Source organism: Danio rerio, chromosome 4, assembly GCF_049306965.1.
Source record: "Danio rerio strain Tuebingen ecotype United States chromosome 4, GRCz12tu, whole genome shotgun sequence".
Lineage (NCBI taxonomy): Eukaryota > Metazoa > Chordata > Actinopteri > Cypriniformes > Danionidae > Danio > Danio rerio.
In genome coordinates, this window is record NC_133179.1 from 13,713,555 (window position 1) to 13,732,839 (window position 19,285).

At 37.7% G+C, this 19,285-nt stretch overlaps 1 protein-coding gene across 50 annotated transcripts in view; it reads right to left on the reverse strand.

The window, feature by feature from the left end:
- The window catches only part of grip1 (glutamate receptor interacting protein 1), a 359,502-nt gene that overhangs the window by 104,130 nt on the left and 236,087 nt on the right, over positions 1 to 19,285 (reverse strand). For 42 of the 50 annotated variants that reach the window (XM_073946220.1, XM_073946216.1, XM_073946217.1 and 39 more), the window contains exons 2-4: positions 18,745 to 18,825; positions 3,194 to 3,329; positions 310 to 455 (exon numbers count right to left, since the gene is read on the reverse strand). In XM_073946220.1, the coding sequence (XP_073802321.1) occupies positions 310 to 455; positions 3,194 to 3,329; positions 18,745 to 18,825 (363 nt within the window). The remainder of the gene's footprint in view (positions 1 to 309; positions 456 to 3,193; positions 3,330 to 18,744; positions 18,826 to 19,285) is intronic. The other 8 variants (XM_073946222.1, XM_073946219.1, XM_073946213.1 and 5 more) reach the window with 1 other exon arrangement.

A 19,285-nucleotide genomic window follows, 5' to 3' on the forward strand; every position in this document is an offset into this window, starting at 1 on the left:
ATTGGCTTTAATCTTGAATAGTGTGGTAGAATGACTTTCGTCCTGGGAGCACTGTACAAATGTGGCAGCGATATTGACACAAGCTCAGTGTCCGTATGCGATATCTAGTGTATATATCTATGGTCTTTGGGCAAGTGCTGCAAGCTTCTGTTTACAGTAGCATGTTGGCATGACAACTATTTTATTGGACGTTAACTTGGTGGATGCTTATTTTAAAAATCCTGAATGCTGCATCTGGTGTTTCTTAGATGCTTTCTGTGATAATGACCCCTTACAAGTAACATTATTGATTTTAATAATCTCACTCACAGACAGGCGGCAGCTCATACTCGACCTCCAGCACAACCCTTTCCCCCACATTCTTCAGTAGACTGATGATCTCATCGTGACGAAACTTAGTCAAGTTGATCCCGTTCACAGACTTTATGTAGTCCCCTACGTTCAGCTGGTCACTCCTGCAAAGAAAAGCACAGAGATGTAGATCCTGCAGAGAAGAGGAAATTGCATAACCAAAAAGAAGACAGTAAAAAGGCAGGAGAATGAATAAAGAAAGGCGGAGATGGAGTCAGGTCGAGCTCTGAGGCGCTTTGATAGCTGATCTGAGCCCATGAAGAGAACACTTTGTTCTAAGGAAGCATCTAGCAAGATCAAGACAAGCTGCTCCAGTCTCTCTCTCCTTCCCTCTCTGACACACATACACGCAGTTGAAAGATCTCGCATTTTACAAGGCGGCCTGATTGTCAACAGATTCTGGAAGAACTATGTGTGATGTTAGGCATTTTATTTCAGCTTGAGTAAAATTATCAGACCGAGTGTCTCTGTGGTAATAAGATACAAGACTTGATATGCAGCAAAACATTTAAAGTCAAACAGTTCCTTTGCTGAAGAAAAGTATCTGTCATTGTGAAAAGAGGGTGTAAATCGTGTGCGCTTTTCTATAGAGCTTGTGCGGTATTTGTTCCGGGATCTGAATATGGATCCATTCACTGGGATGTGTGTACGTCTGTGTGAGTGTTTGTGGAGAATTGACACACTAGCGAACAGCAGGCTGTCTGCCATCTTTGAGAGCCAGTAGGGAAATGGGAGAAGAGTTCTGGCTTATGCAGTATTGATTAAAAGATTCTGTCTACCTTATTCACACATGCACACACATACACACACAGAGTGAAAAGATAAAACATGTTCACAAAGACACACACACATACACACAAACAGAGAGAGAGAGAGATAGAGGGAGGGAGACAGAGAGAGAGAGAGAGAGTACATGCTTCCCAGACAAACTCCTCCACAATAAACTACGAACACATTGATCTCTCTGGGCTTGTCTATTGATGCTGTCTTAGCAAAAATCATTAGCATATACACAAAACCTGACAACACAAAGCCTCCAAGGTGATTTTCCAAACCACTGGCATCTGCAAAATTGAACCTAAAGATAATACAAATAAATAATAAATGCTTTAAATAACAAATGCATAAATTAAATTATGTATATGCTCAGTTTCTCTGGATTCCCTTGCTTTTGAAGTTTGGGTTTGAGTAAAATGTTAATAATGTATAGTTTTATACTATAATGGTGTGATAAAATTTAATCCAAACATGAGATAAAAATATTACCTCTAAAGCATTGTTAATGCGTTGTGTTCTTTACTCTTTTATTAGAAAAAATACTTAAACGATCTGTAACAACAGATTAATCAGTCTTCTTCTTTTGTATGATACCATATATTAACCAAACAAACTTCTTCTTTCTTGCATACTAATTGAAGGAACTGTTGACAAGAGGGAAATATAACAAGACAAGAGAAGAATAACAATAAAAATAGTGCAAGTGGGGGAGGGGGTCTTGCTCTAGTCTAGTAAACAAGTCTAGACATGTTTACGGTCACAAGGAGCTGGATGCTTGTAGAAGTTGTGAAATATATTGAAGATGCACTTAACTGTTCAGTTCTGGTATGCAGAAAAGGGTTGCAGAAAGAGGAAGTATGTTTGGGTGCAACTGCCAAAGGACTGCAGAATGACTGACAAGTGACGAATTACACAAAGACTCCACCTACTAATATCAGTTGTGTATAAATACTGGAGTCAAAATGCAGTTTTGTTGCACACCTCCTGAACGTATTTCTTGCATTGCATTGGTGTAACCCAGAGCTCTGTGTATTGAATCAATTAATTGTATCTAATAAATTAAAGAAAATCCTCTTTTGATCTTTTTCACTGAATTCGCACACAATTGGCTAAATATTTCAACAGTTGCTTAAAAATAAATATAACTTCTGAAAACAAAGAAAATAATCATTTACATTAAAAATCGCTCTAAATGACAATGTTTTATATGAAATTTGAAAGAAATATGATTAGTATTGTACAAAATAAAACAGTAATAACAGTTTACGCAAACACATAACTACCGTGGGAATATAAAATATATATATGCATAAAATCTAGTTCCAAATGAACAATAATCTACATATATCTGAAAAGTTGTATTTTTTGTTTTTTTTAATTATCTCATTTAATTTAAAACCTTCTGCTTCCTGAGGCCTAGCTGTGCCAAAATGATGCAAATGCTAAAGTCCCAACGTCAGTGCCTTTGTCTTTGGGTGATACTTTCAAGCTGGTCAGGGCAGGTAAAACCTCAGGATCCTAAAACAAGATTTTCAACTAAACTAGTCATGCCCGTTTTTAATGTCTCCACCTAACCACTTTCCTCTTCCTAAAACCCATAATAGACTCATTTTAGACTTGCTTACAGACTGGTGATAAAACATGCAGACCTGTAAGAGACTCCGGTAGGCTCTTGCAGACTCGTGGACTCCATGAAGATGCTGTATGACTGCAGACTAACCAACACGTCTCAATAAATCAATTCTGCTTGGTTTTAAGTCTCCTGGACTGGGTTCTCTATTCATTTTTAATTTTACAACACTACAAATTGTAATTCTAGATAAACTGAGAACTGTGTCTCTTTATGTTTTCTCAAAACTGAGTACATTTATCCAAAACTATAAATAATAGAGACAATATAAATGAACAAATAAATATTTTAGTAATACATCTAAGCAAAAAAATCTCAATTATTAATTCATCAATTACTGTTCTCAAACAGGTTTCCATCATGATGCATCAAACATTTTAAAACATATCGTATTGTTTCTCCAAATGATCTTTTGAATGCGTCACTTGTACTGACCTAGCAGCGATGCCGCCCTGCCGCAGGTTGGAGACGCGGGGTTTGCCGTCTTTATCGATGCCTCCAGATACAGTCAGGCCCAGAGTGGTGCCTTCCTTCTTGATCAGCTCCACAGTGCTCGTGCCCTTAAACTCATCTGTGAAGCAGAAAGAGGGAGGATGAGGAGGGTCATTGGGGGAGGATGGAGAGGAAGAGCAGAGACAGGAGATGAGAGGTTTACAGGAGCAGAGGAGACCTGCCATACCCCTCTCTCTCCTCTAAATGACTGAGATCAGGCCTCTCTCGCTCTCTCATTATCTTTCTCTCCTTCTGCCTGGCTGCTAATTAGTTAGACACTACGGTGTGTATGCGTGTGTGTCCCCATGGTTTGAGGACAAAACTATCCCCAGAGGTGAGGTAAAATTGACAAAACCACCTTTCAGTAACATCTACAGTTGTAGAAAATAATAATGCAGAAATAAAAAATGCAATGGTTTATAAAATCTTGTATGAATAAAGACTTAATAAAAATGATGCATTATAAATATTACTAATCTTAATAGCTATAAAAATAAAACTGAATAAATATAAATACAAAAATGAATACATTACTATATAAAAGTAGTTATTTGAATACATATTCAAAGACATTTTTGCCCCTCATTTGTTCTCTGCTTTGCTTTTTTTTTATCTTTTCTGTCTCTCTCACTGGCTTGCAGAGATATTGCTGCTCAGGCAGACGTGTTGCTCCCCTATTGACTGACTGTCATTCAATCCCTCAGTGGGATCGTCAAAGTCACATTAAGAATACTGCATATCTGCAAGTAGGCCGCTTTCTCTCCCTCGGTCTCACCCGCCATCACTGCATCAGCTGTCTGAGCTGGAGGAGAAATAAAAATAGGGGGTTTGTAATCCCTCTCTCTGTATCGAAGGACGGAAGAGATGGATTTATATGTCTATTCACTTTCCTTTTCTCATTCACTATGTCTTTCAATACTGCATTGCAGCGGGTGAGGGGAGATGAAGCTTTAAACCCCTATGAGACTGAGCATCTCACTGCAAGAGGACAACAGTAACAAGACACGGGTGCAAAAAGAGCAGTCCTTTAAGCCTTTTTCTGTTCTTTTAAAACACAATCAACAAAAAAAAGCTTAAAAATGTTCTGCATTTTTGTGCTATATTATAATGCACTTTAATTGCGCAACTTGACTTTCAATGGAAAAATTCAGCTCCCAAACAGCCTATTAAAATGAGCATGAATTTGACTTGAGTTCATGTACTTGCGAGGTCAAAATTCTTAACAGTTATCAGTCTTAAGCATAACCATTAGAGGCTTTTCAGAGTCTGTTTCGGCACGGACAATTAAATTATGAGATCTGTATATCTGTTACAAATCCATTGCATGCCCGCTGCATGCAAATCACCAGCTCAGTAACCTCAGCAGAGGAAGAAACAAATTTGACATTGCACTCGGCCTCTGATCAATACCGTTGCCATATGGACATGGAAAGAGAGCTATGCTGAAACATGACCAGGACAGAGCGAAGCTAGCACAGATCTCAATATCTGGCTTGAACCTGAACCTCCAGGCAAGCCTTTGGAGCCAGATGGGGAGCTGACAGTGCAAACATGCTGACATAAAAAAGACAGCAAAGTAATTAAGAGAGAAATCAAACTTATAATGTGCCAAAAGGAAGTGGTGAATAATTTAGTGTGCGTGATTGTGTGTTGGAGAGTGATAGAGGAAAAACATCTCGTCATGAGGAAAAAAAAAGACTGAATCAATGTTCAAACGCGAGTTCAATCTATAACAAGCCTTGCGTTGTGTGCCGGTCTTTTGATAATTAATTGTAAAAGAACTGCTCAATTTGCCTTCAGCTTTCATCAAATAATTTGATTAAAAGAAGCCTGCACTTCTGGGGATTAGCTTGACAGCAAAAAAAAAATTACAGTGGGACAAATTATAAATGTTGCTGTCATTTCTCTCCCATTGCTTGGGTGAGGAATAAACTGTGGGTCGTTCTGAGCTTTTGACAGCATTAAATTAACTTGCTTTACATGTCAAGAACAGGCACAACGTAATATGGTTGACATAACATGCCTTCCAAAGGCAGAACCAAATGCAAAACATGAAAACATTAGATTCTCTTTAAACTGAATTCTATTTTTGTGATTTCTTTTGTTTAGGTAGCTCTCTTTGAATACAAAAGTTCAGAAATGACTCAAAGATTAGTGTAATGGTGCACTCACACTAGGCTATCCAAACTGTCTCCCGTGTTGTTTGACAAGTGTGAGTCCTCCAAATTGAGCAGTTCAGTTGGAAATGGTGTGCCAGAGCACCGTTCGGTTGGGCTTTGGCGTGGTAAGCTTGTAGTGCTTGAGTCCGAAACTAAAGACACAATGTGACTTTTAAGGGACTGTTTCACATGGATTTATTAATCACTATTACTTTTCAATGAATGCAAACTGTCATAGTTATCCTCTCATAGTTTATTCACTGCACGTCAGCTACACCTTCAGCAAACCTCCTAATATGTGCAGCATGAAGACTTTATTGATCATTTATGAGCGTCAAAAGTTGTGGATCTGTTCGACAAAATTTTTGACTACATGTCACTGCATCCCAAATGACTAAAAATAATACAAAACGATATAACTAAAGTAATGGCCACTGTGCTGAGCGAAAGCGCTTCTATTCCTGTTAAACTGAACAGTTGAATCATCGATGACGCTAGCGTGCTCGGGTTTGAAAGGGAAAATGCAGTGTGAATCCAGGCTGTCGAGGGAGAGGGGAGGGGGACATTCGCGTGGTTCAAGGCAACTTTACCTAGTGTAAGTATACCTTAATCTAACCAAACGGGGCCATCTGACCAATCAGAACAAAGCAGCTCATGGAAAGGAAGGGCTTAAGCAACACCAACCTGATATCGAAGAACTAGCGGCAATTAAAACTACTGCTGTACACATACAAACAGTAAAAGCAGCAGCATCAATAAACTATTTTCACAATACTTCTCACTCACCACAAAAGGATTTGTCTAATAATTCATATCTTTTGCAAAAATTTAAGAAATACGTAGTGTATCCCTGCCTTTCGTTTTTTTAACAACCCTTTTTCAGACACTGTGGAAAATAAAAGAAAGCTGAACTCGCGTTGTACATTATGCAAAGCTTTCAGTGACCTCAAAAACAAAATTAGGATTTCATAATAGGGGTACTTCAAGCTAATATAAAGCACATTAGAAAGGATTCACCAATATTGGCTGTGCTTTTTTTTGCCAAACTTGCTCGCATCTTTTGTGTATGTTGCAAACCCTACCATAATGCTACACTAAGGGGGGCATCCAACATAGGGGGTCATTCAATATCCAAAGAATTGGCTTTATGCCAGCCTATGGTTTTTATTGAAAACAAAATCTACTTTGACTCTCAAACACTTTAGTTATAACGAAAACTGAGCCCTAGACGAATTTTGTTTCCCTATTCTACATTTCAAAGAGACGTTCTCTGAGATGCAAAAGCAATTCCACTTTCTAAAGGATGAGAACTCTGAGAACTGACACCATTGTTGCCATTGAATCACAGAATGTTTGTGTTTGCGAGTGCTGAGGAAGCCTCCAGAGCTCAAATACAGAATATGGTAATGAGCGTTACATTTTCAACACATGCCGTAGGACGAAGACCAATCACAACAGACTTGGCTATCTGACCAGCACAGAGCAGCTTTTGGAAAAGAGACCTTGACTGGATGTACACACCTCCAAAACAAAACACGAATAGCTTAATAGAGATGCTTTAAGTGACAGAAACCAATACAGAAGTGATACACGAATAACAAATTATAAACACAATCCAATCCAAACTCCATCATTCGTCTGTGTGTATGTGTGTGTTGTGAGTCCTCTCGTGCAAATGCACCGGAGGGCCCACTGGGGGGTCATCCAATATCCAAACAATTTGTGGCACAGCATGCCATGGTCATATTACAAGCTCAGTCTTAAGCTGTCTGGGGAAAGTGTGGCTCTCTCAGTTCATCGAGGGTTCAGAGTAATATCTGGGCCCAGAGCGAGAAAAAGGGCCGCTGGGATCTAATGAGCTGCGCTTTGAGGGCTACACTGGGACAGGTGTGGAAGTTGATAAGTTGATCCCATTACTCGTGGCCTCTCATTTTATTCCATGTCCTCTTTTCTACCTTTCCTCTGTGAAGGAGGCAGACACGGAGATTGGCCATCAGCTTCTCAAAGCCGACAGATCTGTGTGTCGGGATCGAATGCTGTGCACATCGGGTATTGAGGGAAGGAGACCCGAAGATAGAGGTTGCGGCAGCATGTGAGAGAATGATACGAAGCAGGAGATAACGGTACAGATGGAGTGTGTGACAGAGAGAGCAAGATATAGACGTCAAGTCTGCCAGCTGACGTGCACAAAGGGTTGAAAAGTTATCACTTTTTCACACTGTGACAGGAAACGGTAATCTATGATTGCAGATTGATCTAGATAGCAAAGTTGATAGATAATGCGGAGAAAATCCAAGCAAAATAAAAAAGGGTTTCTTCCTTCAGCAACACCAAGGGCCAACCTAACAGAGCATCATTTATCATTCAAAAGTAAAGAAATATACTGTATCTTAGAGGTGTGAACCTACACTAGTCTTATGATTCAGTTCGGTTACGATTATCATGCCACGGATTCGGTTCAAATTCAATATCTTGGTGCATCATGGTGCAGTGACGATGCTTTCCATACACAATTTAATATTTTACAACACAGCACAACAATTCTTGCTATAAAATGTATAAATATGTATATATTATTTGCAATATAGTTTTGTCCTTTAGGACAAGCAGTCAGATATATGAACTGTACCTTTAATCATACATTATCGTAAAAAGGCTGCTATTGGCTCTAACGCTCTGGCGCTATTTACCGATGAGTGACACTGATAAACGGCAGCGGCGATCACAGCTGATCCATGATAGACGGGGTGGAGAAAACTCTGCAGACACGCTCATGTCTGGATCAACTAGTATCGCTGTATCAATCGAAAGGAGAGGAAATGTTACCTCATGACAGCAGGTCAAAGGAGAAATTGAGTTTACAGCTTTCATTTTCTCCAGCAAACACACACACTGTGAATTAGTTTTAATTCACAGTTTGTTAGTGTGTTTTAATTATTCATGGTCACCTCCCTTATCATTGTAAACTAGCACAATATATCGCATATGAGATAAACGATGTCAGTACATAATAACTGGTTATGATCTATTACTGAACCAATATCGAATTGTCCACATCTACGTCAGTGCATCAAAGAAACAATTAATTTTGACACCCCTAATATACACACACACACACACACACACACATATATATATATATATATATATATATATATATATATATATATATATATATATATATATATATATATATATATATAATAATGCCTTATTTTAGTGTCTTTGTTAAAATTACAGTGTCTTTGTGACAATACACTATGAATAATTACAACCAATAATTACCAACAAAAAGCATAACTATTACTAAATGTACAGTAAGAGTGTGTTGCTAATTTAAATCACTCAAATGTTTTTTAAATATTTAAAATGTTTGTTTTTACAATAAAATGATCATCTCACATTTAAATCAAAATCACTAAAGTAACCATATAAATTTAAATCAAACATCATAAGTGGTTTACAAAAAATCTAAGTTGTTAATAATTATTGGAGTAAATATACAAGACTATAGTTTTCTTTTACTTCAAATTTCCTGTTTCATTCAATGTGTTACTTGTGTATTTTCTCTATACATCTTTTCTGTACATACATTTTTCATTATGTATTTTCCCAGTGTAAGCTGGATTGGAAGTTTATTTGACACCATCTAAAAAAAACACAGGGCAGCACGCTGGCTCAGGGGTTAGCACTGTTGCCTCACAGCAAGAAGGTCGCTGGTTTGATTCCAGGCTGAGCCAGTTGGCATTTCTGTGTGGAGTTTGCATAATTTCCTTGTGTCCTGTGTGGGTTTCTTCCGGGTGCTCCGGTTTCCCCCACAGTCCAAAGACATGTGGTACAGGTGAATTGGGTAGGCTAAATTGTCCGTAGTGTATGAGTGTGAAAGAGACTGTATGGATGTTTCCCAGAGATGGGTTGCAGCTGGAAGGGCATCCGCTGCGTGGAACATTTGCTGGAAAAGTTGGCGGTTCATACCTCTGTGGTGACCCCAGATTGATAAAGGGACTAAGCTGAAAAGAAAATAAATGAATGAGGAAGAGTTATCTCCTCTCATAAAAATGGACAGGTCCTCTGTCAAATATTTACATATATTTACATTTGCTTCTTAGCATTTACCAATATGTATCCATGCTTAACCATGATCCTATTCATAGGAAAAACATTAGAAAACCACATAGAGAATTTCTAGAAGCATTGCTGTTTTGTATGGAAAGCTCAGACACCAGCGAGGTGCGAATGGAGATTTTTTTCGTCTGTAACATTGCTCGGAGGTGTAATGAAAACATTTGGTTAAATGCCCACTGTCAGTTCACGGTTTTCCTCTCGATGAAGGCTGTAGGCGTACCAGCAGGTGGGCTCCGCTCTGAATTGGCTTTCCACTATTGGAACTTTAGCAGTCAAAATGACAAATTGGGCCATAATTCAATACGGAACCAGGCTTGACTAATGGCAGACGCTAGCAAACCTTCGCAGGATATGAAATCAAACATAGTCAGAAACAATTATTTCAATTACTGCAAGGACACAAAGCAAGCAAAACCAAATTATCGCACAATTTCTAAACCGTCTCCACAAAAAGGGAAGAAAAATGATCAACAACTAATCAAATGAATAACTGAATATGATATTTGCAATCTGGGAATGAACGATCTGGTGTTTGAGTAATGGCTCTCTTTGATGATGTTCAATCATGCAGACTATTACAACTTCCCTTTGTGTGCGTTATCACACTCTATTCATCACAGTAGATCAACACGGTGCTGTTTTTCCTTCTGATAGACACCATTTTGAAGTTGAATGGGTATGAGAGATCAATATTCCTTTACGGAGACGGTTTACAGACACACAAAATGGTGGGGAAAACTAAAACACCACAACAAATGAACTTCTCCAACCTCCCCCTCCCATATGCCATAAGAACTACAATAATTGGATTAATTGTGTGGCATTTAAAGATGTAAAATGCTTTATTCTAGTGCGAAAAGGTGAAAATCTGCTTATGCTTATTTGTATGCTGGTCTGAGCTCTCCACTGGAGGACGAAACACACACACACACACACACACATGCAAGCAAATGAAAAACAGTATCTTTTGGCTCTTGCTCCATGCAGGGTCTTCTGGGAGGAAAGTTTCAGAGCATTTATCATGAAGATTTCGCACGAGCGCGCAGAGGTATGAAGTGCTAGACCGCACATCTGCCTGCAATCTCTTTACTCATGCGCTTCTGACATACAGCTTTAAAGCCTCAGAGAAACACGGCTTTGCTTGGGAAGAATATTTTAGGTTGGTGTTTTTTTTAGGTCTATGGCTACTTTTGGCCCTGTGGATTCAAAATGAATGCTTTTATTCAGAACGGATGCATTAAACTGATTAAAAGTGACAGCAAATGCATGATGTTCCAAGAGATTTCAATTTCAAGTAAATGCTGTTCTTTTCATCTTGCTTTTTAATAAATATATTAAGCAGTGAGTCTGTTTTCACTGATGACTCGAGTAACAGCTGTTGAAAATTCAGGATTTAATTGGTTATTAATTAAATAAACTGTAGTGTGCAAATGGTAGTTTATGTACTGCATGTATTTCATAAAGTATTAAAAGTGAGTTTTATTTTGACAGTAAAGATAAAATGAGAATACATGTCAAAATTACAAGAATAAATTTGTAGTAATATAAGATTAAACTAAAATTCAGAGATTAAATTGCTCACATTATGAGATTAAATATTTAGTGAACGGTCCACATTATGAAAAGAATGAATATTTTGAGAAATAAAACATTGTTAGTTACACTATTATTCAACTGATTACATTAAACATTATGATTATGAGATATTTTAGTCATAAATTCCAAGAAGAGTCTAAATTATGAGAATAAAGCCAAAGCGCTGAGATTAAAGCTAAACAATTTTTAGAATACATTTAGAATACATTTTTACATGGCACTAAAATGTGTTATTGTATTGTATAAAGTAGTGGTTCCAAATAAATAAATGGCCAAACATGTTAATATTGTGCTGTAGAAGATTTCAAAAGCAGCTTTTAAATGAATAGTTCAACCACTAATTACAATTTTCCCCATAATTTATTCACCTTAAACAGCTTTTTTGTGTAAATCACTACCCAGCAAGCATGGGATGTTATCATGATGTCAGATTGATGTTGTACCCCAACATCTTGGAGACATTGCATTTTGTTTGGAAATAAAAATCAGCTTGACATCAGAACTCAACATCAAGCCGAAGTCAATGTCTAACGTCCAACTTAAAATCAACCAAATATCAACGTCTAATGATGGTACAGCTTGCTGTTGTTTGGTCATCACCACTTTGACGTCTATCAGACGTTGGATTTTGTTTGCCATACCTGGTGAATAAATGTCAGCGTTTCATGTCAATACGACATTGGTTTAAGATGTTGGCTCGACGTAGGATTTTGATTGCTTTCTACCTAAAAATCATCCAAATATCAACGTCATTTGACATCATTATTGGACGCTAAAATAGCATTGTCCTTAGACAATTGAATTTTGGTCACTTGAAGTCACGACCGAATTCTAACCTAATATTAACGTCTTATGATGTTGTGTGCCTGCTAGGTTTGTTTTGTCAGACCAACAGATGAAGTAGTTTAAAATTTTATCCTGGCTCTTCCATGCTCTATAATAGTGTTGGTAGTGACCTTTTTTCATAAATTTGTTGTACAACTAACCCATACTGCAACAGGGGTTAACACATGTCTTATGAATCTGATCTGATGGATCTGATATGTTTACTTAGCAAAAGTATTTGCCATTTTTGAATTATTATCATTTATAATTACTGCGCAATGATGCCTAATGTACATCTTCTTACTAACTTTAGGGAGATGTCAGTGTTTTTTCTGGTCACACAAACAAAATGGTTGAATAAAAGTCAGGATTTGCCAGGGGTATGAATCATTATGGGCTTGACTGCATACGGCATGATGTAAGAGCAGAAGCTCCAGGAATAAATGCATCTTGTGGGACTCACTTACCACAGTTCTGTTTACGTTACACACAATGTTTCAATGCTGCATTTTACATCATGCATCAAATGCGAGTCAGAGGTCAGCCAAGTTGTGGAGAATGCATTTGAGTTTAGAATTTGCAAAAGACATTGATTCGTAAGACATGCGTTACACCCCAGCAGCATATAGGTTAGTTTTACGATGTATTTATTTGCTTTTGGAAGCTCCAGAAAAAGGGCCACCTCCCAACAGCATTATACAGCATGGAAGCAATTTTAATACTCCTCAAACTGTGTTCATCTGAAAGAAGAAAGTCAAGGATGGCTTGAGGGTGAGTAAATCATGCGGTTAATTTTAATTTTTGGGTGAAGTATTTCTTTAATATGACCTTCCGCTAGTTTCAATAACAAACAACCACTTGGACATAAAAGTGTCGGAAGTTGAAGCAACAAAAACACCATCAAAACTTCCCCAAGAAACTCAGCTCACAAGAAAGCGCAGCAAACAGCCCTTAAAATGAGCCACAACCTCCATTAAACTTTCACACCCTCGACAGCTTGATAACAGACCTCAAGCTAAATTAATAGACGCCTCTGCAGCTGCAACCTGCATTACATGCGGCTCTTAAAATGCTGAATCACACTGATGCAACACCGTTTTCAGCTTGCAAAACCATCAGCCAAAAGCTCATCCGTCAGCAGCCTGTCCCTCTCTCTCTCTCTCAATCTAGCCAATGGATGCTAACATGGCATTTAAAAAGAGATGTGCATGCTGAGGGATAAGCGTGAGCCAGTGTTATACATGAATGATGCATCGCTATCTGTTCAGATGAGCTTTGGGATGCTCCAGCTCTGCAGGCCCTCAGCTTGCCTGTATGTTGCTTAAAACATATTGTGATTATAAGCAGTTAGAGAACATGACCCCCGGCGGATTCATTTGCGAAATTCCAGGTAACAATCTGCTAATCCCCCCCTCATCCATATTAATAACAATGCAGAGGACTAATGGAGGAGATTTAAATGTGCGGTGGAGAGACTTCAGCCTTTCACAGCTTTATTTTACTCCGTTTCTTTTTTGTTTTTGTCGATTGAGTAACTCTCCAGAGCTTCTCGTAAGGGTGAAAAATACAGATATAATATTGGAGAAAAGGAGGAGGATACTTGTTGAATCTGAAATGAAGTCATCAGGTTTTTCAAGCCAGGCTGTGTATTCTGCTCTTGATTTTCTGTAGCAGGTTGGGGAAAAAACTTTGGCTTACTTTCAGTTCACTAATTGGGTTGTAGAAGGGAATTTCTTGACAGGATGTTAAACTGCGGTGCAGAAAACTCGAATTTCTTTGGCATCGCAATTTCAAGAAATATTGCAACAAAACTGCAAAACAAATATTTTCAGCATTAATTTTTTACTAAAGGGTGTAATTTTAATATGCCAAAAATACATAACATATTTATTTAAATTTTTAATGAATAATTGACAAAAGTCTTGTCGCCTATACAAGATTTAGGAACAACAAATAATAACTTGACTTCTAGTTGATCATTTGGTATCAGAAGTGGCTTACATAAAATAAAAAGGCCTCTAAATTACACTTATTTTACCAAAATAAAACATGATCATGCCTTGATTTTTAATAATTTAATTAGGACAGTAAGGTCTGGCTTTGCTGAGACTAAAGTCTTGTCACTTAACAGAAATAATGTACAGTATATATCTGTATACATACAGAATATAAGGTCATGGTGCAGTGGAAATAGAATTAATATCGTGTATGACTTCCCTGAGTTTGGAAGACTGCATCCATCTCTCCAATGACTTAAATAACTTATTAATAAAGTCATCTGCAATAGAAAAGAAAGCATTCTCGCAGGACTCCCAGAGTTCATCGATATTCTTTGGATTTATCATCAATGCCTCCTCCTTCATCTTACCCCAGACATGCTCAATAATGTTCATTCTGGTGACTGGGCTGGCCAATCCTGGAGCACCTTAACCTTTTTTGCTTTCAGGAACTTTGATGTGGAGGCTAAAGTATGAGAAGGAGCGCTATCCTGCTGAAGAATTTGCCCTCTCCTGTGGTTTGTAATGTAATGGGCAGCACAAATGCCTCAGGCTGTTGATGTTGATATCCACTCTGCAGATCTCTCGCACACCCTCATACTGAATGTAACCCCAAAGCATGATTTTTCCTTCAACAAACTTGACTGATTTCTGTGAGAATCTTGGGTCCATGTGGGTTCCAATAGGTCTTCTGCAGTATTAGTTATGATTGGGATGCAGTTTAATATTAATTCATCAGAAAAACTACCTTCTGCCACTTTTCCAAATAATCAACTAGAAGTCAAGTTATTATTTGTTGCTCATACACCTGGAATCAATGACAAGACTTTTGTCAGTGTACAGGTGGCATTTTAAAACATTAAAATCATCTAATAGTTATGAAAATGCCCAAAATCTTTAACCATATTTAAGATTTTATGCTAATTAATAAATATATTATTAATTTGTGAATTATTTATATTCCTAACATTAGCATGGTTGTGAATGTTCACATGTTTTTGTGCAATTATACAAACAAACAACTACATCAGGGGTGGCCAACAATGTTCCTGGAGAGCCACCATCCTGCAGATTTCAGTTGCAACCCATATCAAACACACCTGCATGTAATTCAGGTCCTAATTAATTGGTTCAGGTGTGTTTGATATAGGTAGCAACTGAAATCTGCAGGAAGGTGGCTCTCCAGGAACAGGGTTGGGCACCCCTGAACTACATTAAATTATTAATTAATAAACACAAATTAAGAAATAAAAAAAGTAAATCCAAACAATGCTTCAAGCAGTCACACATTTCATTCTATTTTAATTTCAATTCCTTGAAATACAAATCTGCATATTATTTGATCCTTCAATTCATATTAAACTGAAATCCACAGTTCTTAAATCAATTCAGAGGTTGAAGGCGCAACACAGAATTCATCAACAGTTTCCCATCATTCCAGCATTCATTTTTAAAACCAACACTTTAAACATTCAGCATATCTACACTTACCAGATGCATTTAAAGTCTTCAGAGAGCAAGGAAAACAAGTTTCTCATTCTTCTTGACTCTTACTTCAGTGTAACGCAACCCATTCTTCATTTTTAAATTGATTCACAAACCACTTATGAACGTTAATTCTTTCACAATTTAGTCCTTGAACGGTCAGAATCCACTTAAATCAAATAAAAGCTTCAAATATATCCAGCACATCTAGAATACTAAATCATTTAAAAAGTCCACACGAATGGACATCCGAATGCCATTAAAACAAAAGCGCGCAGAAGAACGCCATCAGCATCTCATGCAAAATTTAAAGCCAGTAATTGTGATTACGCAAGTCAGAAACTCCCAACAAGGCAAATCTTCCTCACCTTTATGTATTTTCCCCTATGCGATTCAGCCACATCTCTCCAGCCTTATTCTATGCCTGATGTATGTGAAGTACTTTATTATGGCAACTCCTAATCCCGCTCTTGGCAGAAAGTGCTTTTCTAAGGGAACATTATGAGACGTGCTACAATCTCAGATACACTCAACCCGCAAAACCAACACAGCGAGCTCGGCAGGAGCGCCACAGCCTGCGCCTAATCTGTCTTCAGATGGATGCTTTAATACGGCAGTCCAAAGAGCCCCGTGCCTACGGCGTGAGCTACATCAGAACGTGGGCACGAGGCCCCAAAGCCGTCATGCTAAACGCTAACCGCTTCTGAAGATGGGTTTGATGTGCTTAGAGCTCTGTGCTGAGAGATTATACAGGGAATTTATTTCAACACCCTCTGAGACATTTTTTTCTTACCTCTAGCATAGAAATGAGCACCGCTTCAAAACGGATCTCAGCTAACACAAAAGGGGCGCTGGGTTTGTTTAACAAGTCATAAATGAACAGGAGTGAGTACTGTGGACAGTTTGTTCAACCCTTCACAGATCCAGAGAACCAGTCGTAGATTGTTGGGTGAATTGATAATACTAGCTGAAAGTCTAACATTCTCATATTTGTTGATAAACACAAATATTAAAATGCTGAATTAAATCTAGTCTTTTACTAAAAAGTAGTCAACCTTTGAATATATTATGGTAATAAACAAATCATGAATTGAAAAATAGAATTCCAACATATTAAATGCATCAAATGCATCAATACTAATATTTTCAATATGCATCAATATTTCTCTTGAATCAATTCTGAACTTCTGTAAATTGTGTTTACATCAATCTTATGATACAAATACTCTAAAATAACAAAAATTCATTTCATGAAACCTTAAAAAAGCCTCATAATTTTTCAAAAACTTAACTCACTATTTTATTTGTCTAGACAACTTTTATACTGTAACTACACAAGGCATTGGAAAGGCAAGGTAAGCTAGCATGAAATCCAGCAGCTGGAAAGACGGGTGCATTAAACAAGAGTGTCTCTGTCTTTCAGTAATGGGGTATATGCACACAGACTTTTAGTTTCAGTTAGCCAGCCCCAGGGCGTCTGGTATATTGTCATCTCACACAAAATTGCCACATTTAAAGGTGCAGTAGGTGATCTGCCACAATGCTAACCGGCTAGCATAAATCTCTGAAACACAGTCCCTTCCCTGCCGTCCAAAGCCACGCCTCCTGAAACACAAGTATGCGCACCTTAAAGATGACAGCAGATCCCTCACTCAGCAACTAGTGGCTGGCCGGGAATTATACTTACTACTCAGCCATACTTACATGCTATTTCTGGCCGAATATTCAGAGCAGCATGGTAAACAATATAGGGAGTGTGTCACAGGTTGTCATTGTTCAAAAATGGACCAATGTGATGTAAATGTAAAACCAACTTCAGCTCAGTAAAGCAGGCTAGGCGGAATAGCGATATTCACTGATGTTTTGTTGTTAAACTAAATTAAAATCTACATCATCGATGCGGTAAAATGTCCCTCATGAAACTGAAAATCGTCACATAAATCTATCGCAGGAAGATTTCAGTGACTTAACAGCACTTCTGTGCATATAACCCACTCGTAAAACAATCTACATCAGCTTTGCGTGAAGCTAAAATAGTTTTAAAACAGAACATTACCTGTCTAAAAGAAATCCTTCAGACATGGTGTCGTCCTTCCTCCAGCGTGCAAAACTAACTCCAGTATTGATTCAGGATGTTTATACTGCTCACGTTCTCTCCCTTTCTCTCTCTCTCTCTCTCGTGTGCATGTGAACCTACAGCGTGTACGCACAAATGGTGGATCTGCGTTTAAACGGCTGCACAATAGTTCGAATCTGCATTTGCTGACAGACAGTTTGGGCTACTTATCTGAATTATACGAAATGTTGGCCCAACACTATTTAATTGGATGAACTTTTTTTAGTCTTATGCCTTACCCAGAATATAAAAATAGATATAAATACATTAATATCATTTACTTTAATCATTACTATTGAACTGTGAAGAGACTTTCAACCAGCACAACAAAAAACTCTGAATACAATCAACTACTGCACCTTTAATATCTGATTACTTAAAAAAAAATTTAAAAATTAAAATAAAAATTACTACCACTACCTGACTGAGATATAATATAAAGCGGTTATCAGACCAAACAAGAAGCAACGAATTAAATTATATTTTTCCATGCCATGTCTTTAAAATATGGAAATCAAATCAAAATCAAATTTTAATATACTTTTAATAAACTTTTATTGTCACATCATCAGCAGCACATGCATTATGATGAGTGAAAAGCTTCGGTGCTGGCTCCACACAGTGCAACGTACAACATATTCCCAAAAAACAAAACAATATACAATTGGCAATGTTGACAGTAATACGTAGAAGACATATTGACTGTTGGTGGTAAACTTTTGTAGGCGATATTGTTTTAAGTACGGATTGGTGCAATGCATGCTACATCTTGATGGTATGCAGTGAAGGGTATAAAAACAGTTTGTGTGAGATGAGAAATTAAACTTACCCCAGTATTTTCAATGGAGTGTCTGAGCTTGCTAATAATGGTGCCTGTGTTTACACGGTCTTTTGTTTATTTTTTAAGCTTTTTAACAACCAAATGGATGCTCAAGTCTATTTACCTGATTATATTTGAACTACATTACGACATTGATGGTGTAAAAGAAACCTTATGAAATAAAAAATAAAAATAAAAAAGACATTAAGCTTTTACCGGAAGTTCATCATTGGCTGAAAAATACTAGCTGTCCATTGTACATCTGTAAAACGCTCCCACTTTTCAAGTGTCTCTCTGTCCAACAAATAAAACCCTTTACTTAATTTGACAAGACCACAGGAGTGAGAGGGTCAGACGCTGTTTCTTTGTACCTGGAATACTCTGTCTCCTAATGGCCAGAGCGCCATCTGGTGGCCTGGAGGGATTGGAGTGTTTAGTGTAGGGCCCCTCATCTGAAAAACACAAGGCATTTAAAAACCACACATTAGCAAAACCTTGTCTCATTTTGTACATGCAAGCGACATGTACACAAAGACGCAGAAGACAGGTAGAAATGATAGTCATCTTCTACACACAGCTATTATAATGGCCAACATGCTCTCAAAAGAGCCACAGCCTTCAACAACAATCATTTCAATCTGGAGCCAGCGGCTCTTTCACATACATGCTCAAAAAGGTAGGTAATCTTTATTTTAAGGGGTAGATTCAATATTGATTCTCAAAAGTCATGCATATTTTTTTTTACTACGTTATGTATTCTGTTTTTTTAAGTGTGGGATGCAGATGCAGCTCATCATATTTTCTACATAATTTATCTGTAAAGATATCTGTGCAGTGCAGTACTGCTTACAGATTATTCATCAAAGCAGCAAAGATACATGGATGATCGCAAAGAAAGAGTGCAACATGTTT